At 40.2% G+C, this 24,576-nt stretch overlaps 1 protein-coding gene across 1 annotated transcript in view; it reads left to right on the top strand.

Annotated features, from left to right (window-relative positions):
• myt1lb (myelin transcription factor 1-like, b) overlaps positions 1 to 24,576 on the top strand; it is a 145,832-nt gene that overhangs the window by 99,014 nt on the left and 22,242 nt on the right. Inside the window, exons 7-11 of the mRNA XM_030718267.1 lie at positions 1,843 to 1,977; positions 7,015 to 7,105; positions 10,663 to 10,770; positions 11,565 to 11,791; positions 24,195 to 24,481. Coding sequence (XP_030574127.1) covers positions 1,843 to 1,977; positions 7,015 to 7,105; positions 10,663 to 10,770; positions 11,565 to 11,791; positions 24,195 to 24,481 — 848 coding nt within the window. The remainder of the gene's footprint in view (positions 1 to 1,842; positions 1,978 to 7,014; positions 7,106 to 10,662; positions 10,771 to 11,564; positions 11,792 to 24,194; positions 24,482 to 24,576) is intronic.

Below are 24,576 nucleotides of genomic sequence, written 5' to 3'. Positions count from 1 at the left end.
TTTTGGAACTTCTTAAAATTAAAAATGAAAAGTTTTTCTTGATTTGTGTGAAGGGTTAGGGTTTATTGCTATTTTTTCTTTTAATTGAACATTTTTATAATTTTTATAAGCAATTTTTAAAGAGAAAACAGCTTGAAAAAGGTTAAAACCTAAATGAATACCACTAGGAACTGGCATTATAGGGGAAAATGACAAATGGAAAGTCATTGTCTGAACCACAAAAGCAGGTGCGACAGTCATGAAGATCATGAAGCAAAAGTCAGCAGAAGATACACAGTTCCAGATTTACTTTTCAAAATAAAAGAAACATTATTATGAAGCGTAGTTTACAAATTAATATGAATAAATATGAAATGGAGCTTCAAATTTGCATATCTATTCAGTGGGATGAATATGTGTGTGGGTTTTATTTCATATTAAACTTTAATATATTTGAAAGCATTCAGCTGATTTGGACTGTTATAAATATTATGAGCTGCAAACAATATTGCTATTACCAACCTGCAAATATTTCCAAATATTTTAGGGACTTCGAGCAGCCATCATTCTGTGTGACCCTGAGCTCCACTCCAGATAGCCCATATTCACAGAGCTATAGCAGCACATATTTTCCCTGAAACATTTGAAAGACAACTTTTCTATATAAAAGAAATTTTAAAACGCCCCTAAAAAAATGATGCTAGAAAAATGGCTAAAAGGACCTGAAAATTTATATAATTCCTATTAAGAACATCTGAGATGGTCAGTTGGAAAGTTAAAATTTTCATGAACTAACATCTAGCTGTCATGATTCAAGTAATGGTACTCGTTCACTAAAATCCTTAGCTACCTGTGGTTGGTTTACAAAGCATGGCTGGAAAACAATGAGCATGATGTTGTGGGTCTGAATAGAAACAGTCCTGTTTACTTCAGGTGTGCATTTTAAGTTTAAGCTTTAACCCAGTCAGCTGGCTGGCAGGTAAAGGTGATAGTTAAGGTACCATTTATCCCAAAGTTAGTAAAGAATACATGACGTGAAAGCAGAAACCGTTTAGCAGAAAGTTCACAAGTTCAAACACCACTTAATGAAATGAGGCTCAGTAAAAAATAATCAGTGTTTCTTCAACAAACATCCACAGGACGATTCAGGCAAAGTGCGGTCACTGATCCTGGATCTGACCGCTTCTTTGTGACTCAAAGTACCGTTAACGTTACTAAACTAAACACGAGGAGGAAACCGCTGCTCACTGAAGATTGTTATTCACGGGCAAACATGCAGTTCTTATCTTAAAGGACTTTTTCATTAGTGCCAGCTTTGTTTTCTTTGTCGTCAATGAAACATTTTCATCAATTTTCATGGATGGAATGAATACTATTGTTTCTAAAATGCACTGCCTGAACATACATTTATTATGACTTCCGATTCTTGCAAGTTTTTGAGAAAATACAGATCATTAAACAAAGAATTATAATTAATGTAGCTTTTCTTAAAACAAGTGGTGTCCAGTCTCTCCGGTGTTCATATTATACGTGACCAAAGTTTCTAATAATGAGCTCAGTGGTTGTACAGTAAACCCTGTGCTGCAGACTGCTCTAAACAAACAGGTTTTTTTTTCTACTCCTGGATCTATATGAAGTCACAGAGATGGGATAGAAGTCCCACCCAGCTGCTGATTATAGGAACAGCCAATCAGAAGAAAGATGTATTAGAGGGGGAGGACCTAAAACAGCTTGTTTCAGAGGGAGAACTGTCTGAACTGTGACTCATGCAAAGCTGCTTTAATGTCCACAAAGGAGTTGTATAGGTTAAAATAGGTTACTTGCCATCAGGGAGCTAATTACCTCCATACTTTCCCCTCACAGATGCTTCACGCGTGGACAAGAAGGAGAGCCGGTGTCCGACGCCGGGCTGCGACGGCACGGGTCACGTGACGGGCCTGTACCCGCATCATCGGAGCCTGTCGGGCTGCCCGCACAAAGACCGGGTGCCACCTGAAAGTAAGCACTCACCAGCCAAACACCGGTTCAGTGTGTTCACACTGCCTGTGATGGTGTTTGAAGTTCAGGAGTCAGCATGCTACCCGTGATCACTGCTGCGTGTGTGTTGTGGTGTGACTGTGTCTGATACCTCAGGGGTCACATGGGTCGCAGTTGCACTTCTTTTGTGACCTTCTTTAGCACGGGGCCGTGGTTTTGCTTGCTGATTGCCTGCCTAATGTGCCGTAGTGATGAGGTGGGAAATGAGGCTTTGATAATGTGCTAATAGCTGCAATGCAGCGATTGGAGATGTTCTAGTCAGCTGCACTGACTGACAGCGATCGAGAACATCCTCTGTTGCTGGATGTGGGCTGCATGTTTCTACACAGCATGGTTCATCAGTGTATATGTGACTGAAAGAAAAGGTCCTTGATTTATTTGTGTACCTTTTTAATTCTTAATTGAGTCCTTCAGTTCCCTGAAAGTCTGAAATGCTCACAGACCTTGGTAACACAGACCTTGGAGCATGCTGCAGTCGTCCACACCATAAACCCTGTTCATTTATTTGTATTCCTTGCTCAATTAAGTTCCGCTGAATAGAAAGGCAGTGTCATATCTCCAAGCCACAGATCAAGTGAAGTGGCAATAAACATTAGCCTTGAATGAATAGTGATGTTTCCCTTTAGAGAACTCACCCTGCTATTTAGCCTCACTCACCTTGTGCAAACTTCTCAATAAAAGCCCCCTTTACACGTTTCATTAAACGCAGCGTGAAAATCAAGTCATGATCCACCGTGACCTGGACGGCAATCAAAATAAAAGAGGAGAAATTAGTTACCATTAAAGGCAGGCTTGTAAAGACCAGCAGTGTCACAGATGATCCGGAGAGTGCTGCCTGCACAAGGTCTCCAACCGGAGATGCAGTCGTCTCTCAGAAATGTGAAGTCACTAGGGGCAGCTGACCTTGAACAGGATCAAGAGCCCCAAAATGGAATTCGGAAAGGTCTTGAATTGATTGTCACTGGAGATTTTGAGAATGATATCTGTGTTCCTTCTTCCTCACTGTGTCAGTCTAACTGTTGGGGAAAATGATACCATGAATGCTGCAATCAGGGAGCCATTCCCTTTCTGTTAATGCCATTATCCAGAAACTGGCTGCAGTTCAGACAGGAACGCAACAGGGGGCGCTCATGAGGGCCAAAATAATTAATGTCACTTGCTTCCAGACAAAAAGCCCACATTTTGTTTTAGTTTCCATAAATCCAGCATGGATACTGTGTCCGAGCTGAAATGAAAGGATTCTTTTGTCCTTCAGTTTTTCGCAGTGATTTTGATGTTGGGCGTTGGTTAAGGATCGAGGACAGGATGTCCTCCCTGAATAACGCCTGTTTCCAACCAGCAGATGTTAGGAGTGCAGTCAAAGCCTCAGAAACTTTCACGTGTGTAGATCAGAAATTTAGGGTCAGAAATTTGTCTCAAGCCCATCTGTCACACACAAAGAACATTTAGAGAAGAAAAATGTTTACCCCATGAACTTTAGTTCAGTTCCTCACAGTTCTGCAGAGCTCGAGGGCACCCCCTCGTAGTTTTTGAGTATCTTTGAGTATTTCTTTGCTGCAGTCCTTCTTTCCCCAACTGTAAAGAACACTCGGTGTATCATCATTCTGTGAAGTTGTGATGACATTTTAATGAGCTGATTTGATTCCTGGACACCGGTTTTCCATTTGTTTCATGTACATGAACACAAAACAAAAACAAACAAACAAACAAACAAACAAACAAACAAACAAACAAACAAAAAAAACCCAGCTGCAACACAATCTGATGTCCATTTCTAAAATTTTCAGAAAAAATAATTTAGCATTCGGATCATGATTCTGATTGCAAAAACCGCCAGACATGACAGGCTAAAAAAAGAAGAAAGAAAATATAATTTATTGATTTTGTGTTTATTGGCTGCTTCCTGTTGACAGCACAATATCTTATTTCTACAGTTATGTTTAGATTTTTACCCTTCTTTGGATAACTTTGGAAAAAGTTTATGCTTTAGGCTAAATTACTGCATCCAACTTGTGCAGTATTATTAAAAAAAGGGACCACGCTGAAAAAGTAAACAATATCCTTACTTACTTTTAAATAGCACCTCTGTCCTAATTGATACCATTTTCTGACGTTTACTTCCTTATATTGAGCCATCTGTATGTATAATGTGTAAAAGTGACTATATTTTTCTAAGTAAGGAATAATTCTGCAAAGGCAAGAACTGCAAATGAATAATTTAGTTTTGAAATCCTTATTTCAGTAATAATCTTTTCACTTCTTAGTTAGGCTTTAGTTACACAGACCTGGTTAGAAACCTGATGGCAACCAGTAGCTTTATCCCTGGACTGGTTGGAACGTGGTTGCTGGCAGTAGCCAGGTGAATTCAGTTACACCGTCTTTGTGACGGCGGTTGTCAGCAGGTTTCCACAGTCACTCGTAGTTTGTATAGAAACGTCTACAAACATTCAATAACTAGCCACCGAGCACTGGTGCAGAATGCAAACTGGAAATGAAGAATTTTTGCCTTCAAGGTAAATTTGTACCTCAGCGCTGCAGTCCACGTGTTTCAAAAGGTGCAATTTCAGCCAGCAACATCCAGCAACCAGTGGTTACCAGGGGTCACTGGCCAGTCTCTAGGTCTGTATGATGGAGGTCTGTGATAATGACTCCCACTCAGTGTTCATGTTCACACGAAGTTAAAAAGACAGGAACAAATCAAATATCTGCAGCACTGTGAATACAAACATTTCTATTTTTCTGACATTTTGACGTTCGCTCACTCGTGTTAACGTACCTGTACTGTTTACCCCAACCTGAGGAGTATGGTAGTACTTTCTTGTCTCACTGAATAATTTGTACTTGATTTCTAGTGGATGACGCAACAAAAACTCAGATCTCCACCTATTTTAAATACAAAAGTAAATTGTAGGCCATTCATTTTAATATTTATTTGCATTTACTATCAAATAAATTTGCTTTAAGCAGACTGGTCACGGTAAACTATGTTAAGTTGAAATGAGCTATCCTCTTTAAGTACAGCACACTCAAAATAAACAAGTTGCTCTAACTTACATGTTTTAAACTGAAGTTAATTTTTGAGGCAATGGCTTATTTTTTTTTAAGCAAAGCAAACTTTTAAAATGTTGTAGTGCATTTATGGCTACAAACAAGCACACTGTGCACACTGCTCCACAATATATTCTGGCAAAGAGAAGCTCTTTGTGTGTCAAGCTCTTTGACAAATCACATCCATCATGAAATTACACATTCCTCTCTGACTGCAACAAATTTCTTCAAGACTCAGCTGCTTTGAGCTCAGTATCTTCATCCAGCTGCCGGGCATGGACAAATACTGCACTGATGACTGCTGAGCTTGAAGAAGGTGCTTTCAGCAGGAGGAGTACTCTAGCCTGTGACTCTCTGAAGCTCGGTCTTCTCCAGGCCTGAATCAGGGATCTTCCGCATGTAAGGCAGATATGTGAACCACTACACCATGGATGCCAAGCTCAAACCTAACTCTCTGAGGGATCCTTGGAAAATGTTCTCACCTGTAAAGTACCTATTGTCCAAAATGTTGGAAAAACCCTGATTTTTATACAAGGTACAGACATAAACAAGACATAAACTTTTAATGTACAGTAATTTTAAGGGTGTGCCACCTGTGCATCCATGCACATGAACAAATAGGTCACATTTCATCAGTATTTCAGCAGCTGCTATGAGAGCGGGCTGTGTAGAAAGGTGTTATCAGCCACGTTATAGGTAATGTATAAGCAGTCATGCAGAGAGACTCCTTTAAAGATAAATACATGCCACACATGTGACTGCCTGCAGGGCAGACTCAGCTATTGGTGAGCCTCTCCCCCCTGTTAACACATTTGCTGTACTGAATGGACAATGTATTATTAATGCAGTGGCTTCATTTAATTGGGAAATCACACAGTGCAGCCACACTCTTCCTTTCCTTGTGAAAAATGACGATTAAATTAGAGCTCAAATTCATTAATTCCCGTTCCTGCTTGCCCATTGTAGCTCTGTTCTTGCGGAATATTAAAATATTTCATCAGGGAGTCCTTGTTTTGGTCTTTAAAGTGATTTACCTTTGGCGCACACGATGCTATTGCAGCCACGTCCTGCTGCTGTTAATATGTGCGCGCACTGATTTTGGCTTTAATTTCTCGGCATTGCACGCGCGTCCTCACAGAGGGCAGGGAAAAACCCGGGAAATGCATAATGTATTGGCTTGTGGTGAGTTGAGGCGGCAGGCTTTGTCCAATTACCTGCACCAAACACCAATTAGTATGTAGGGGAAGGAGGATGATGAGGGGTTAAAGTTTAAGGGGGTGATAATGATGAAGCTGGTGCCGATGGGGTTTGGCCCTGCACGTCAGCGGTGTCGCGCCGACCCCTTCCTTGCGCCCCCGCCCGCGGTGCTCTGACGGCTCCTCTCGGACATCCATAGATCATTAATCTAATTGGCTGGTTGCCGAGGGGATGTGAGACAGTTATGGACTGTTTTAATGGTAAACGGTATTGAAGACTGCACTCTCTACCCTAACAACGTGCAGATGATAACAAAGCACACTCTATCAAGGCGCTGCATCCCTTCCGTCTGCTTCTTCCATTGATTTTAAGGCGGCATGTGTTGTTGTGCATGATTGCTGGATTGCTGGCTGTTGGTCTCTCTGCTCTTTGCATGTCCAAAAATTCCCTTCAATTCTTGCTGGCTTTGTCCTGCTAAACTTAAATGACATCTTTTTATTCATGACTGCCCCCATTCCATGAATACTAATTTGAAAGAGCTGGGTAAGTGGAAGCAATATGGTGGGAAACCTTGCCTGCCCTTTCAAACTAGTGTTCATTAAAATGAAGAAGAGGTCATTTGGGTTCACTCAGGCTCATTTCTTAATGATGTTTATAATGCCAAGCTCCTCACACTCTAATAGAGCTCATGGCTGATTGTAAGGGGCTCCTAACCTTCCCTGTCTTTCACTCCTATCTCCTGTCTGTGCAAAGTTGTGGCAATGTATGAGAATGTTCTTAAGTGTCCTACGCCCGGCTGCACGGGACGCGGCCATGTCAATAGCAACAGAAACTCCCACCGAAGGTAAGACTCAGCACGGATCAAACATCTCTACCCCTCCGTATTTATTTTACTGTGGGACTTATTTCAGTTTGTATGTATTTGATGGATTCTGTTTACATCCGTTTTGTTTAATTTAATTATGGTTAAACCCATTATTTTTGCTTTTCTTTTACAGTATTTGTATGTGCATAACCTGTGGAGGACCAACACTGCCATAATCAAAAATAAAGGCATAAATAAATAACTCAATAAAAAAAGAAAAAAACATGCCCTTAAATAAACAAAAAGATAATCTGGCTGGTAAAATAGTTTGCTGGCTAGCTTATGGTTCAGTAATACGAAATTAAAAATAGGACGGCAACCTCTTTGCAATTAAGAAAATTTGGTGGTTGTCTGCTGTTTGCATTGAATTTTTTTTGGCAACCCATTGCAAGTACTTGCAGTGATCAACTAGTTGCCCAAAGGTTAAGTGCCAAAATCTCTGGATAACCATTTACCATCACAAACCGACTGCACGGGTTGCCTGCTGGGAGGCAACCTGCCTCCAAACCACTGTGGTCCGACTCAGACTGCAATCTCTCTCAGACAGATCAGCAAAGGTTTCCAAATACTTGCTGTCTAATTTATAAAACCAAATATTGCCAACATGCTGCAATCAATCTGAGTCGGTCTGCATCAATGAGCACGATGCGTCTCTTGGACTCGATTCAGCTGATTGCATTTTGGTTTCATTCCTATATTAAAGCGAGGTTGCTGATCGCCTGTGCCATTTTGCAGTTCCTTCGCTGTCCTGCAGCAACTACATCGCTGTTTGTGGAGGAATTTCTGTTTCAAATGTATGAGGTTCTGCTGGACTCTGAATGTAAGGAGTTATTTTCACCCATTTATCACACTTAATTGCCACATTTTAACAGATTGCATGTAACTGCCAACTTGACCCCATTCTATCACAGACTTATGTCAGACTGACTGATTACTGTAATGATTCACTAAAGTTGCGTCAAAGATGGCAGCTAACTAAGAGTGGTTGCAGACCTGCTCCACATCGTCAAAGCAACCACTTTGAGGAGAATGAGATCACAAGTTCACTGTTTCCCCCAGTGGGACTGTAGCATTAGCTTTCATGCTTTTTAAAGGTATTACTAGTAAACCTCCTCCTGTTGGAATGCTAGTTGGTTAGCTTAACAAATTACTAATAAAGTAAACCATGATGTAAACGTATGGGTCATTCCACAAAAAAAAATCATGACTATTTTAGAAAATAATTTTGACCCAGAAGCAAGTTATCGTTAACGAAAACAAGCAAAATAACGAAAACTGAAAAAAAAAAATTGTTAACTGAAATAAATAAAAACTATAATCAAGAGGAAAAAACAATAACTAACTGAAACTGTATTGTGTGTTTACAAAACTAACTAAAACAAACTGAAACTGTAGATAAAATGACTTCATTATCCTGTTTGTAAGTTTATTTAAACACCTTGTGGATTGATATGAAATAATTTTTTCCACTCTAGCACTTTGAGCTGGCACCTCACTGTGTGTGTGTGTGTGTGTGTGTGTGTGTGTGTTTGTGTGCATTTCACTCACCTCGCTGGTCCGCAAAGTAATGGCAGCAGTCTCTGCTGAGAAAGCACCTCATGTAGGTGTTCTTAATCTGCTGCACTGATGCTGAACTTTATTGGGAGTTTCTCCTCATTGATGTCTCATGATGTTCATGTGTGTTTTTAATATTACACACATTTAGCACATAATGCTGCTGTCTCGTGAACAGTTGATTGTTGAATACAAATTTTTAAATGCTATCTTTTGTTGAGTTCTTATTATGCAATAGTCACTCTTGCACCTTGAATCCTGCACCTGACAAAGTATAAAAAAACTAAAACTAACGAAAACTAAACTCAAACTAAGCATTAAACAAAAAGTAAAAACTGGAAAAACTAATTAAAACTAACTGAATTGGAGAAAACAAAGTTAAAACAAAATAAAACTAAACTATAATGTAAAACCCAAAACTATTACAACCCTGCTCAGAAGGAGTCACAGCTAGAAGATGATCCTGGTATCAAATATAGGTTAAAAGAGACGTTTCATCTGCTCTAACATGCTCTGAGCAGCCACCTATCCCACATGCTGATAAGAACCTTCAAAGTTTACCTAGAATGCACTTTGTTAGGTTTTCTCCAGTGAATGATCAGAAACAGATCAAACAGCCATTGTTCCTGCTCCTCTACGTCACAGACATCAAACTGCTGCAGTTCATTCAGACTGTGATGATCATCACACTGGTGCTCACAGCTGCTCCAAGGAAAAAATATCATGCTGAACAATGACCAGATTTTGTTTCGTGTATGTAAAATTTTACATTCCTTCACTGATTATACTAATGGTACAGTATAAAAATGAGCTGATTCTGAGGGGTCAGGTATCCACAAAATATAGATGGCATACAGTACAGAACAATAGTTGACTTAAAAACCTCAAATTTCAAAAATATGCAAGTTACAGAGAAAACCTTTCAAAAAACAACCAATTTCTGTAAGTTTTTTTAACTTATTTTTAATTATATCAGTTTTGGTCTTCCACAGATAGTCTTCCCTGTAACGCTGGCTTGCAGGACATAATTAAAGTAGTTCAGCTGCCATATTTTAGCTGAGGCTGCTTTGAATGCAACATAAATCATTTATCAGCTTTTGGCGAAAAAATGGCATCCATCAGGTGCAGGTTTGGAGGGAGAAACGGAAATAGCAGGGCGCGCTTGCCTGTCAGACGAGGTGAGGTGACAGTGAAAGAGGAGTGTCACCCACAGCAGATGCTCAGGGAGTCGGGCGTAGCAGCAGCCATTAGCACCTCTCTGCCACTCAGCTGGGGTGACAGGAGAGGTGCAGACCTGGGAGGACCAGAATGCCTCCCCACTGCGCTCGGTGACACGGTGGTGGTGCAAAACAGGCACGCACTGCAGACTTTCACTAGAAAGAGCTGATATAAACCTCCATCATGTGCTCCTTCACACTTCCCCATCTGATACACCCTGATGGCAGGTGCTCCACACTGGCTCCAGGCCATTGTCAGAGATAATTTTTTCAGTGCTGCAGCTGACAGCCTGGATGGAGAATAATCGGGGTTAAGGATAACAACATGAACTTTTGTCACATTTGGTCAGTTATTTGTCAGGAGGAAGTTGCAGTAAATTCTGTTGGAGCGCACTTTTAGCTCCCGAGTGTTTCCTGTCAGCAGGTGTTTGAAGGAAACAAGCACTTAGAAATGCACATTTGTCCATATGGGAATATCTATTCTGAGAATTATTTTAAGCTGTTCAACCAGAAACATGCAAGCTGTTACTGATAGCGTTGTTACTTAAAATGCAAATTCATTAATTTTCCTCACTTTTAACACTTTGTGAACTATCATAGAGCCTGGAATTGGCTGTCTGACAGGCAGCTGTGCTTGAGCTGTTTTCAGCCTGGCAGACTCTCTGACAGGCGCTCTAACAAGCCGAACGCTTTGCGGCATGTGCATTCAGTGTAACATTTTCACCTATCAAAATGTGTCCTCCACAAGTCGCTTTCTCATTGCAGTCTGTCAGGGTGCCCCATCGCTGCAGCTGAGAAGCTGGCTAAAGCCAAGGAGAAGCACCAGAGCTGTGATGGCCCCAAGTCCAACCAGGCGTCCGACCGAGTCTTAAGGTAGTATTCACTCTACACTTCCAACACACAGTCAACAATACATGTGTTATAAATTCACTGAAATGGCAATCAGATGTGGCTTTGTTCCGTTTTAAACATAATAAAATGCTCATGTCATGTTGGAACATTTCGTTCTTTCTTCACATGCATCCTGTAATTGAGATTTTGACGTCTTCCCCTTTTTGTTTCATGCTCATGTTCTCTCGTCCCCTGAGAACACATCCAAGAGACTGCATGTTCATTTCTCTGCTCGTCATGGACGCTTTACAACATTTAACAAAATTGGCCTCATTTATCAGAGCGAAAAGCAGAGCTTTTTGAATGAGAGTTTCTGTGATAGATGAAAATGCTGTGATGAAAAAGTCATAAGTAATTGTACATTTTATATTTATATCTAACTGAACATCAGTAGTTTAAGATCTTGCATTTCATTTCATCTTGGTCTCCAATTGAGGCTATAAATGCATATCAGATGATGAAAACATATCAGAAGTATGCAAGAGTAATAATAAAAGCATAAATTTAATTTAGCTGTTTTTATTGTTTATGCTTGAAAATACTTGTAGCGGGATTATTTTTTTAAAGGAAGAGCAGAAAACATCCATGCTGTGGCACATAAAGGGGATGCCTCTCCATTTTCCAGCACCATCCTCCAACCCCTAACCCTTGGGTACTCCCATCTTTCCTTCAGTATGCCCATTTTTTAATCAAACCCCAAGTTTCCTCTCCTTCCCCCCCTGGGCAATGTTGAGTGCCTCGGTCCAACTTCCACCCCCTCGTCATTTATTTTCCAGGCCAATGTGCTTTGTCAAACAACTGGACTATCCACAGTATGGTTACAAGAACAATGTTTCCACCAGCACACCCCGCTCCAACCTGGCCAAGGAGCTGGAGAAGTACTCCAAGACCAGCTTTGACTACAGCGCTTTCGATGGCAGCAACAACCACCAAGTGTATGGGAAACGAGCCATCGCTCCCAAAGTTCACGGGCAAAGAGACACGTCCCCCAAAGGATATGATGGTATGACTTCACAGCAACAGCATATCTTTATTTAAAATCACTTCTATGAGATGTTTCTGAATTTCTCACAATTTTTAACTGCATACACAAAACTTTGAAATTTTTCCTTATTAAGAGACATCAAACATAACTGACTCTCTGAAATTTAATAAGCTAAGACATATATTATTCATCTCAAAAATTGGGAAATTCCTCTATTACAGCAGCCAAAAGTGTACTTGTAACAACTCATAACCAAACACTTGTAACAAAATAGTGTCAATAAAGGAAAAAATACGAAGAGTTCAGATACAAAACCCTCTAAATCTGCCTGGACACTTTTCTTTTAAGAGAATATTTTTTTATCTGACTCCTATGTTAAAGTTCAGTAATTTCATTTTGCAGGCAATGGTGAGGTTTGTTTTGTGGCAAAAACTTCTAAATCCACTTCTTCCACATATGCCACGTTTCCACTAGTACCTACTCACCATGGCTCAACTCGACTCGACTCGGCACGATTTTTAGGCTTTTCCGTTAGGTCCTGGTACCAGGTACCAGGCACTTTTTTAGTACCCACTCAGCCAGGGTTCCAAGCGATCCAAGGCGTTCTGAAAATGTGATGTAGAAGAACAGCATGCCACTGATTGGCCAAGGAGTGTCATCACTAATCGAGTCATGAGAGCAACCAGAATCAGTTGCGCCTTTTTAAAACCCAACAACAAGAAAATGGAGGCACACAAACTGACATTTCTGTGCTTGGTGGCAGATGAGATGAGAAATGTGAATGTTTATCATGAGGTCTCTGAGCTAATGGTTGCTCACAGGTACCATCGCACAACACAGCAGGGTAGACAAAAGCTAAAAAGATTGAGTCACATACAGATTACATCAAGAGACTTCTGCCCGCGTTGCTATATCAGCTGCACCCACATTGAGGTGGTCCTCAATTGTAATGGAAACAAAACAATACCGTGGCAAGTTGGAAATAGACAGTTAAGACTGGCAAAATCACTTTAGATGGAACTGGAAACATTGAAAATGATGGAAGAACACAGAATAAATGAGAAATTCACCATTTCTCGGGAATAACAGGTGGGTGGGTTCATCCATATCCATAACTATGTGCCATACATTTTCAGATAAGATATGAGATCATTCCATTCGATTCGCCCTCTGCACAGTTTTATAATATTAGACTATGATTAAATAGATTTGTACATAGCACATTTGTTTTAACAATAACAGAACAGTGGATACTCTGCTGCAGTGGTCATGATGACAGAGGGACATGAACTAGGGGCTGTGAGTGGCGTCACCTGCATGCAGGTGCAGGTTGAGTCACTTACCCGCCTAGGTTAGTCTGCCGCCCTGGTAGACCTCGAACCGAGTGAGAGACCCTCAGCAGCAAAGGAGATGGAAGCACCACTGGCAACACGCTGGTTGGCAAGTACGCCTGGCAACAAGTAACGATCCTTCTGCAGGTTCACAGCAGAAATCTCATTACGACTTTTACGTTGTTGAAATAGTCAAGTTTGATCACTGAACATTTTTTTCTACACACAAAACAATGCTATATTCACCTACAGCTGCGCTGCAGTGATCAAAATACTTAAAGTCACATGATCTGATCTTGCATTCTCTTTGGTTCTAGGGATGTAGAGGCTTTTCTGGGCAATGGGAAGTGCTGTTTAGAGGCTTTGGACAACAGATGGATAATTCAGGCTAGGTGGAGATGGTATTTAGTGGGTTATGATGGGGAATGATTTGATTGGTGTATAGTACAACTGAAAAGGACTCTGGAAATATCGTTATCTCCTTTTTGAGGGAGGTGGCATTTAGCTGCTTTTGCATTGAATTCTTCTTATATATAAAATCCTTTGTCCTCCAAGTCCAGGTCCTCTACCAGAGGCCTAGGAGCTTGAGGGTTCTGCATACTGTCTTGGCTGTTCCTAGAACTGGACTCTTCTGGACAGAAAAATCTTGGAAGTTGTTCCTGGGATCTGGTGAAGCCACTCTCACAGTTTGGGGGTCACTGCCAATTACCTGCCGATGATTCCAGTTACCATGGGGACCACTGTTACCTTCACCTTCCATATCCTCTCTAGCTCTTCCCTCAGCCCTTGGTATTTCTCGAGCATCTCGTGTTCCTTCTTCTTGTTTGCATCACTTGGTATTGCTACGTTTATCACTATGACCTTCTACCTCTTCTTGTCCACCACTACTACAGTTAGTTAGCAACACAAGTTTGTCTGTCTGTATCTGGAAGTCCACTAGGATCTTAGCTCAGTCATTCTCAACCACCCATGGGAGCAAATCCCATTATGACCTTGGGACTTCCAGGTCATACTCAGCACAGATGTTCCTGTATACTATGCTGCCTGAGGTATTCACTAAGTACATGATTGTTTGTGGCCATCTTTCTGATGGATCTTTGTTGTTTCATCTTGGATAGTGGTTCTGACACTTACTAGTTCTTGGCCTCCTTCTGCTTAACATACAGTCACAGGGTGCTGAATTTAGGGTAAAACCCTCCATGCATGGTAAGGAGCTTTCTTGTCTTGATGCCAGTGGCTTCTATCTCCTCCTTATTATCTAAATAAAGAGGAGATACCCAGCTTATTATCCAAGCAGGGTATCTGACAACTGGTAGAGTGTAGGTATTGGATCTTGTTCTTCCCTTTCAGCTTCTCCTCAGGACTTGCCTTACTTCACGCAGGTACTTGGCTGTTGCGGCTTTCCTAGCGGCTTCTTCATGGTTCCCATTTGCCTGTGGGATTCCAAGGTACTTGTAGCTGTCCTCAGTGTCTGCAATGTTGACTTTTGGTAGTGCTATCCCCTCAGTTCTGACCACCGTCCCTCTCTTTGTCACCATCCGACTAATGACAAATGAGATTCTGATGTCATTGCTGGAGATCCTAGTGGTGTGGATCAGTGAATCGAAGTCTTGTTCACTCCTGGCATAGAGCTTGATGTCGAGGCCTGGAGTTGAAGAGCCCTGCTCTATTCCGTAGTCGGTATCTGTAGCCAGTCTTGTTAATGATCTGGCTGTGGGGGTTCTGCCTATGCCGAACAGCAGTGGGGACTGAGTATCTCTGTCACGACACCGCTGTGTGGCAGGCAGAAGATTGGACTCCGATGCAAGACTCATTAAATTGAAGGTAACTCAAAAAACAGCTTTATTGCTGGAGAATTCCATAATAAGAAATTAAACACAACATAAAAGGACTGGCCAGACAACAGAAAAAAATAATAAAGCCTTCTGCAAGAACTCCACACAACAAGAGGGAAGACGCTACAAAGAGCAGGAGAAAATGCAGGAAATAAATACACATGAAGTGATGAGGAAGGTGAAACCAGCTGGGGAGGACAGGTGATCAGAATCCACTAATGAGGTAAGAGGAAACACAACTGAATACAAAGTTCACCATGTAGGGTAACCAAAGTAAAACATGAAATAACTTAACAAACCTACATGTGTGAACATTGACAAAACTGAGGAAACAAGGAGGAAAATTATAACTTATATCATACAAAGGGGAGAACCCCCCCAAATATCCTGAAAACACAACCATCCCGGGTCCATGACCCAGGGACCCTGACAATCTCCTTGGTAAATCCCAGACTTGGTGGTGACTTGTGTATTCCAGGATCCATGTGTGAGGCATCGAGTCCTAGGTTCTCTTGTAGTCAATCCAGGCGGTGCACAGGTTGGTCATTCTGGTCTTACAGTCTTAAATGACTCTTCTATCTACCAGTAGCTGGTGTTTTGCTGCTCTGGTATCTCTGCTAAATCTTTTGCGGGCCCTGCTCATGTATTGAGCCATGTTCCTGCTCATCGTAGCCACTATGGTGCCTGACAGGAGTTTCCATATTGTGCTGAGGCAGGTTATTGGCCGGTAGTTGGATGGGACTGGTTCCTTCTGGGGATCTTTGGGGATCAGGACTGTCTGACTTTCAGTCAGCCATTCCAGGTGTGTATGAGCCTCTAGCAGCTGGTTCATTTGTGCTGCCAGGCACTCATGGAGTTAAGTCAACTTCTGTAGTGAGTAGGCGTAAATCTCATATATAATATATATATATATATATATATATATATATATATATATATATATATATATATATATATATATATATATATTAGGCGTGGGACTCGATTCATCGAATTAATTAGAAGCTTTGTAATTAATTAATCGAAATTAATCCATTTTAATCACATTTAAATATTTAACATGAGAAATATTAATTTAAGTTTGTTGATGAATGAATCAATATACATAAGCTTAAACTTCAAAATTTTTTTTATTTTCCCCCCAGTCTACTACACAGACCAATGAAGGGTGGAAGTGCTCCTGTGATAAGCAAACTCCTGAAATTAAAGTTAAGCATCATAACTGGATAGTTTTAGTCAACATTAATGTCTCACTTAACCCTTGGATGCATGGATGACCAATACCTTCACTCTTCCATGAGTGGGGTCAAAAATGACCCCAATTAGAATCAATGTGTTTTTGCAATGAATTAAAAAAAAATTCTTTATTTTTGGTTAAAGGTGATTATATTTATTATATCTGGGTCAAGAAAAGACTGGTTTTACGTTTAACATGCTTATTTTTAACTTTTTATAACATTTTTTCACAAGAAATAACATCGAAAATCTTCAAAAATTATTGGTTATCTATCTGTCTGGAGGACAAAAAAAAGAGAATGAACATACAAAAGACCACATAACATACATACATACATACATACATACATACATACATACATAACACTGTCCACCCACATGTGCCCACACAAACATCTTTTCTCTATTCACTGTGTGCAGTTGTCACAAACTATTTGCTTTTGGCTGTGACCATTGCAAAGTGGGTCAATGCATTTCCAACACCAATTGGTGGCTTTGCAATCTTTGTTTCTTGGACACATCTGGCATGTATTTCTCTTCTTTTGGCCCTTTGTGCCTCTCTCCTGTTGCCGGTTTGCAGCTTTTGCCACTCCACACCTTCCCATTGCTTCAGTGATGTAGGTTGGTAGGTTCGAGGTACCTTCTAGTTGACCTTTCATGTGAGGAGTCACAGCTCCTTTGAGAGCTCTGTGAGGGAATGTCGCCATGTGTTGGTGATACCTGTGGAAAATTCAGGGTGCTGAGCCCTGAAAAATGAGTAGGCGTTTAGAGTGGCTATATCAATTTTGTTGTACAGGTGCACCATGGGCCACCTCTGTGTCTGGAGCTTGCAGGTGTAGTTGCCAACCATCTGTCAACGGTATCTACACCCCCTTCGGTCTGATAGAAGAGGATTACTTCTGTTTTTTTCTTTTGGCTGTTTTCATCCACCATCTTGCTGTGGTGCATTGTGCTGAGAAGCAGAACAGCCTTTCCCTTTTTTCTGACATAGCTGATCATGGTCATGCTGCCACTGAACCCAAATTCAGTGCTGTGAACCTCCCTCAACGTGGAAGCCTTCATCACTGGAGGGACGTCTGGCTTGTTCTGTCGCAACGTTCCCACAATAGTCAGATCCTTCTCCAGGAGATGCTCTGCAAGAGGCACACTGGTGAAGAAGTTGTCTGTGGTGATGTTGCGACCTGTGTGTCTGATTCCGCTGCACAACTGACGGACAGTGTTTTCCCCAAGATTCTTCTGGACTTCTTCCCCTGGTTGTCTCCCTGTGTACACAATTCCATCAATTGCATAAGGGGTGCGTGCATCACAAACCCAGAAGATCTTTATGCTGTGCTTGGCAGGCTTGCTTGGCATTTACTGCAAAAACTTGGTCCTCCCTCAAAATGGTACAAGTTCTTCGTCCACTGTGATACAATCACTGGGCATGAATTTGTGCCTGCAGTTGACCAGGAACAGGTCCCATATGTAGCAGAAAGGCTGTCATGTGGTCTGTTTCCAGTCGGGAGGCTCTGGTCCTCTTGTCATCAAAGCAAACGGTGAACATCTTCGAAACGTCCAACTGACATTGTGGCCTTGTACATTGGGTTGTGTCAAAGTCATGGAGTTGGTAAATGAAGATAATACTTGTATGCTGCTGTGTCAAACTGACCTCCTGGTGGTGAAACTGCAGGCATCAAATGTGTAAGTGGTACAGAAAATGTATCCTGACAGTCACAGTTGGTAAGAATCAAAGGTTCCCAAAGCAAACCTTTGAGATTCTGTAGAAAATGCTTGGGGTCATTTTTGACCCCGCTTGTAAAAAACTGGGGTAGTGACACAAAAACTGCAATTTCTTAAAATGTATAAAAACATTTAAAAAAATTCAAATGGCCTCAAGTCAGAAACATGTTTTACGAGGAATACCTGGAATATTGAAGTTTAAAAACTTTTAATTTCAGAGATTTTGAAGAATAACAACCCCCGGGGTCATTTTTGACCCCACTATCTAATATAGTTGGAAATTAATCATTCTCTCAGCTGTATTCCTTGATGTTGGAATGTGTTATGATTGTTTTAACAGCTTATTTTGAATAAAAGAATTAAAATTAAACCACAAAAAGGAGAAAAAGTTCATTCTCCGTTTAACTAGCTGCTTTTACACAGCTGTGCTTCGCACTCACGTTGCTAGTTCGAATGATGAGGCCCCTGAATTTGGACATTGTGTATCGATATTATCTGTATGCCTGGAATTCGTGCACTGAGAAACGTTCCACGGTGCAAAGTGCGATTAAAATGCGTTAAAAAATTTTAATTCGTTATTTTCCCCGTAATTAATTAATCAAAATTAACGCGTTAAAGTCCCACCCCTAATATATATATATAATGAGAGAGAGAGAGAGTAACATAAGCAATATAAAATGAACAAGGAATGTAAAAATTTAGACTAGCATTTTTTTAATTTGAATTACAGCTTTATTTATTATACCAAATCTAGCTAACTATCTGAATCTATTAAACTCAACTGGCTTCTCTCAAGATGTAAATGAGCCCACCCACCACTTAACTCACACTGATACTGTGGCTCCTCTGAAGAAAGCCTCAAATCACAAGTGCCTGATTCCTTGGTATAACTCAAAAATGTGCAGCTTAAAGCAGATAATCCATTAGCTGGAGAGGAAATGGCAACTCACTAATTTAGAAGATGCTCATTTAGCCTGGAAAAAGAGTTTGTTGCTCTATAAAAAATAAGCTTTCTGTAATGCTGACATCTTACTATTCATCACTAATTGAAGAAAATAAGAACAACCCCAGGTTTCTTTTCAACACTGTAGCCAGGCTGACAAAGAGTCAGAGCTCTGTTGACCCGAGTATTCCTTTAACCTTAATTAGTAATTATCTTTGGCTAGTAAAATGATCTTTCTGAATTAACTTCAATAGTTACTTCCTCCAAGCCATCAACATGTCTTAGATCCCATTCTTACAGCTAGATTCCTACAGGACTGCTCAAAGAAGTCCTACCATTAATTAATGCTTCAATCTTAAATATGATCAATTTATCTTTATTAATGGGTTATGTACCACAGGCTTTTAAGGTGGCAGTAATTAAACATTACTTAAAAAGCCATCACTTGACCCAGCTGTCTTAGCTAATTATAGGCCAATCTCCAACCTTCCTTTTCTCTCAAAGATTCTTGAAAGAGTAGTTGTAAAACAGCTAACTGATCATCTGCAGAGGAACGGTTTATTTGAAGAGTTTCAGTCAGGTTTCAGAATTCATCACAGTACAGAAACAGCATTAGTGAAGGTTACAAATGATCTTCTTACAGCCTCTGACAGTGGACTCATCTCTGTTCTTGTCCTGTTGGACCTCAGTGCAGCTTTTGATACTGTTGACCATAACATTTTATTACAGAGATTAGAGCTTGCTATAGGTATTAAAGGTACTGCACTGCAGTGGTTTGAATCATATTTATCTAATAGACTCCAATTTGTTCATGTAAATGAGGAGTTTTCTTCACACGCTAAGGTTAATTATGGAGTTCCACAGGGTTCTGTGCTAGGACCAGTATGCTATAGTATGCTTCCCTTAGGCAGTATTATTAGAAAGCATAGCATACATTTTCATTTTTATGCCAATGATACTCAGCTTTATCTGTCTATAAAGCCAGATGACACCAGTGTTAATTTTGACAGCAAATTTTGATTTAGTTTTAGTCATAATTTAGTCATCTGAATAGTTTTAGTTTTAGTCTAGTTTTAGTCGACGAAATTATCTTAAGAATATAGTCGACTACATCTACAGTCGATTTAGTGACTAAAATATAAAGGGTGTAAAATGTAAATGCTTTTTCTTCAGTTCCCTTGAATTAGTTATTATTCACACTTACACAAAATTAAAGATTTATTAAAAGTTATGGAATATTATGAATAATATTAGCAATAGCGTTTCACCTGCTTCCCACACACCTGACCATTACCACCACCTTACTGAGATAATAGGAGCGTTTTACAGCAGGACGCTCTGAAAGCTACAGGGCAGTGTTCAGGACTAAGATTAGGAAAGGCTAATCCACCGCGGTGTGGAGATTTTCTCTAAACACAAACGCTAAACTGGGAAAAACACTTTACCCTGCATGACATCAAAATGCTCACCTTTGCATGGGTGACTGGTTTGCAGATGTTGTTTAAGGTTTGCTGTGTTTTTACCCAAGATAGTCGCCCGACTTGTTTTACACATCGTTTTGTTTGTCACGTCAAAGGACAAATGTGTCCATACATCGGCTCTTCTCTTTCTCTCTGCTGACATTGTTTACATCACTTAGTTCTATCGGAAGTATCACAGGCTTGTTTGGCCTTCCCGGGTTTAGAGCAAATTTGCGCAACTGTGCATTTGATTGGATGTTTTCCTAACTTCTCCCGCCCTTTCACAAAATTAAATAAGTTCTAATTAGATTTTGTCCCTGCCAAGCATTTTCGTCTCGTTTTCATTCATTGACGAAAGTGTCAATTAATTTCGTTATCGTTTTTATCCTTTTAGGTAGTTTTTATTTAGTTATCGTCTTGTTATCGTCATGAAAAAAAAGGTCATTGACGAAAACCACGACGAAAATATTTCGTCAAAGAAATTAACACTGGATGACACACATTAATGAGTTAAACTGCAGGAATGTCTTAAAGACATAAAGGCCTGGATGACCTCTAATTTCCTGCTTCTAAATTCAGATGAAACTGAAGTTCTTGTACTCGGCCCTACAAATCTTAGAAACATGGTGTCAAACCAGATACTTACTCTGGATGGCATTACTTTGGCCTCCAGTAACACTGTGAGAATCTTGGAGTCATTTTTGACCAGGATATGTCCTTCAATGCACATATTAAACAAATATGCAGGACTGCAGTTTTTGCATTTGTGCAATATTTCTAAAATTGGGAACATCCTGTCTCAGTGTGACGCTGAAAAGCTAATTCATGCATTTATTATTTCTAGACTGGACTGTTGTAATTCTTTATTATCAGGCTGTCCTAAAAGCTTCCTAAAGGTCCCTCTCTACAAAATGCTGCAGCTAGAGTACTGACAGGGACTAGAAAGAGAGAGCATATTTCTCCCATATTGGCTTCTCTTCATTGGCTCCCTGTTAAATCCAGAATAGAATTTAAAATTCTTCTCACATACAAAGTCTTAAATAATCAGGTTCCATCTTATCTTAAAGACCTCATAGTACTGTATCACCCAAATAGAGCACTTTGTTCTCAGACTGCTGGCTTACTTGTGGTTCCTAGGAGGAACTGTTAAAAGGGAGTTTTTCATTACCACTGTCGCCAAGTGCTTGTTCATAGTGAGCTGCCTGACTGTTGGGTTTTCCCTGTAATTATTGTAGGGTCTTTACCTTACCATATAAAGCGCCTTGAGGTGACTGATGTTATGATTTGGTGCTATATAAATAAAATTGAACTGAATTACCTGACCAACAAAATGCTTTTCGAAGAGAAGCACCTGGAGAAGCTGCAGTGTGATAGTTGAACTAAAGGTCAAAACCAGCTGTCATAAAAAGTGTAGTTAACAAGATAAAAATCTAAATATTACTATATAAAAAATACATTAAAAGTAACTGAAAATAATTTATGCACTTGAAAGATTAAAATAGACTCAAATTTTCTTTAGTTTCGTTATATTTTTTTCCTGACACACACTTATCCACACTTAAACTATAAATCAATAAAAAAAACTTTGAAACCAATAAAAACTGAACATATTTAAATAATAGCACTGCGACAGGCTGGTGACCTGTACAGGGTGTGCCCTGCTTCTTGCCCTGTGACACCTAGGCTCCAGCCACACCGTGACCCTCAACAAAATAAGCAGAAGAGAATGGATGGATGGATGGATGGATGATGGATGGATATTTAAATAATAGAAACACTGCATTGTCATATTGTAGAAACTATGTCAATCACTCATTTCTTTTTTTTTCTTTCTTCATTTTTAATACTTTATTTATAATTTCAGAATTTAACAACTAAAGCAGACAAAAAAACAGATAAAATAAAAAAAAAAATAAAAACATTTCAGAAAAAAAAAGAAAAGAAAAAGAAAACAGTGTCAACCAGCTAATGTATTGACTACAGAGGATAAAAATATGCATGTCGGACCACAGTGTGTAATTAAGCATGGGACAGAGTCATAAGGGACAACAGGGAGCACAGAAACCAATGTAATTCAAACAGTGCACCATAAAACAACACAGCGTTAATACAGGGTGAAATCAAGCTAATGATAAAGATGAGAAGAAACAAACAAAAAAAAATACAAAAAAATCACAAACAAATGATTAGGATAATCAATTTTGCACACTACTTTGTATATGTCTATTGAAAGGACCCCAGACATCAAGAAATTTATGATGACTGTCTGACAGAGAGTATCGAATCTCTTCGAGATAAATACAGGAGACCATCTCATTAAGCCATTTTTTGAAGCAAGAAGGGGTAGGAGATTTCCATCCCCTTAGTATAACCCGCTTTGCGACCACCAAACCAAACATGAGAGCCTGCTGGGTAGACATAGGAAGAGTAAGAGAGAATTCAGAACAACCCAGAATTATCAGATGGTTATCAGGGGTCAGATGTCTGCCATAAGCATTACTATAAAATTGGAATATCTTGCACCAGAAGTCCACAAGGCTAGGGCAGGAACAGAACAGATGACCCAGAGTCCCATCATCTGATTTACATCTATCACAAGTAGGAGAAACAGAGGGAAATAGTTTATTAAGTTTGGTTTTAGAAAAGTGCAGCCGATGGACAACTTTGAATTGAATAAGCTGCAGTCTGGAATTGATGGAGCAGGTTTTGATTCTCGACAGACTCTTATCCCACAGCTCATCTGAAATTTCACCTAGTATATCAGAAGTCCAAGCCACTTTAATATGTTTTGAGCATGGGGTCGAGCTAAAAAGATTGACAAAATGAGAAATTAAATGTTTGGAGGTAAGGGGCTTTTTCATAAGCTCATAGAAACTATGCGGCTCAGGTAGAGTTTCAAAGTGGGGGAAGTGCTGTCCGACAAAGTTACGAACTTGCAAATATCTGAAAAAGTGGCTAGAAGGGAGATCGAACTTTGATTGGAGCTGCATGAAGGAGGCCAAATGATTACTAATATAGAGATCGTTAATAACAACTATGCCCTTATTTATCCAGTACTTAAAGTACTTCAGTCACTCATTTCTGACTCTGACAGAGGCAGACATGTTTTATTCAGTCAGACCTGAAACCTGCGACTGAAACCATAAACTCATCAGGAAAGTGTTCACTGAGCTCAGAGATCAGGTTAGCAGGAGCCTCATTTTCTCATAGACTTCTTTTTACAGCCAGAGGAGTCGCCCCCTGCTGAACATTAGAAGAATGCAGGTTTAAGGCACTTCTGCATTTGCTTCATGTTTCAGACCCATGCAACACATTAGAAAAATTTTTGTGATTTTTAACAATAAAAAAAAGCCCAGTTGAATGTCATTTTAAACATTCAGCTTCTTCTCCTGATTGCCCATGCCCCACCTCGCCATTTCAGAACCTGAAATTTGTGTTTGTGAAACATTTGGAGCGACTGTCACATCGGGGGGATGAATGAATCTAACTGAACTTCTCAGTAACTTCTGTGCTTTATGATAAATTAAGAAAAGTCAGAAATTGTGAAATGTTGGTTTGTGACACATCTACAGTATCTAGCTTTAAGCATGCATAAAACAGTATTTGTCAGTGATGTCCTGAATAAATACCAAAATAAAGTACGTTTGCAGGGAAAAAGTTTTGGGGATTTCTGCATAAGAAAAATCTAAAACATCATCAGATTTTCACCTGAAAGAAGATAAAGCTAGTTTAATTCCTGTTGAACTCCTCCTCTTCTTCAAATTGGCGAGTTTCCAGAAGCATTTCTATGTCTCACGGGAATGCTGTTTTAGGACTAATGTGTGAATCTGATATTTTAGGTCATATTTTTGGAGAAGTCTCCCTTCTCGTTTTTAATTTCTTGTATGCATCCTGCAGCCAAACGTTACTGCAAGAACTCCAGCTCAGCCAGCAGCACCACCAGCACCTACGCCCCCAGCAGTAGCGGCAGCAGCCTGAGTTGTGGTGGAGGTGGCGGTGGAGGGGGCGCAGGAGGTGGTGGAGGGGGCAGCAGCGCCAGCAGCACCTGCAGTAAAAGCAGCTTTGACTACAGTCATGACATGGAAGCCGCCCACATGGCGGCCACGGCCATCCTCAACCTGTCCACCCGCTGCCGGGAGATGCCCCACGACATGGGGGGGAAACCGCAGGACCTGTGCTCACAGGTAGGATGCTGGAATGATGTCATTTAAATGCACCTATTATAAAGTTAGGTCTTACCCCAGGACCACACTGAATGCAGCTGCAATGTGTTCCAACT

The sequence above is a fragment of the Archocentrus centrarchus genome, chromosome 22, assembly GCF_007364275.1.
Source record: "Archocentrus centrarchus isolate MPI-CPG fArcCen1 chromosome 22, fArcCen1, whole genome shotgun sequence".
Taxonomy (NCBI): Eukaryota; Metazoa; Chordata; class Actinopteri; order Cichliformes; family Cichlidae; genus Archocentrus; species Archocentrus centrarchus.
Note: the sequence above shows the minus strand (reverse complement) of the source record. Positions and strands in the feature narration are given on the sequence as shown.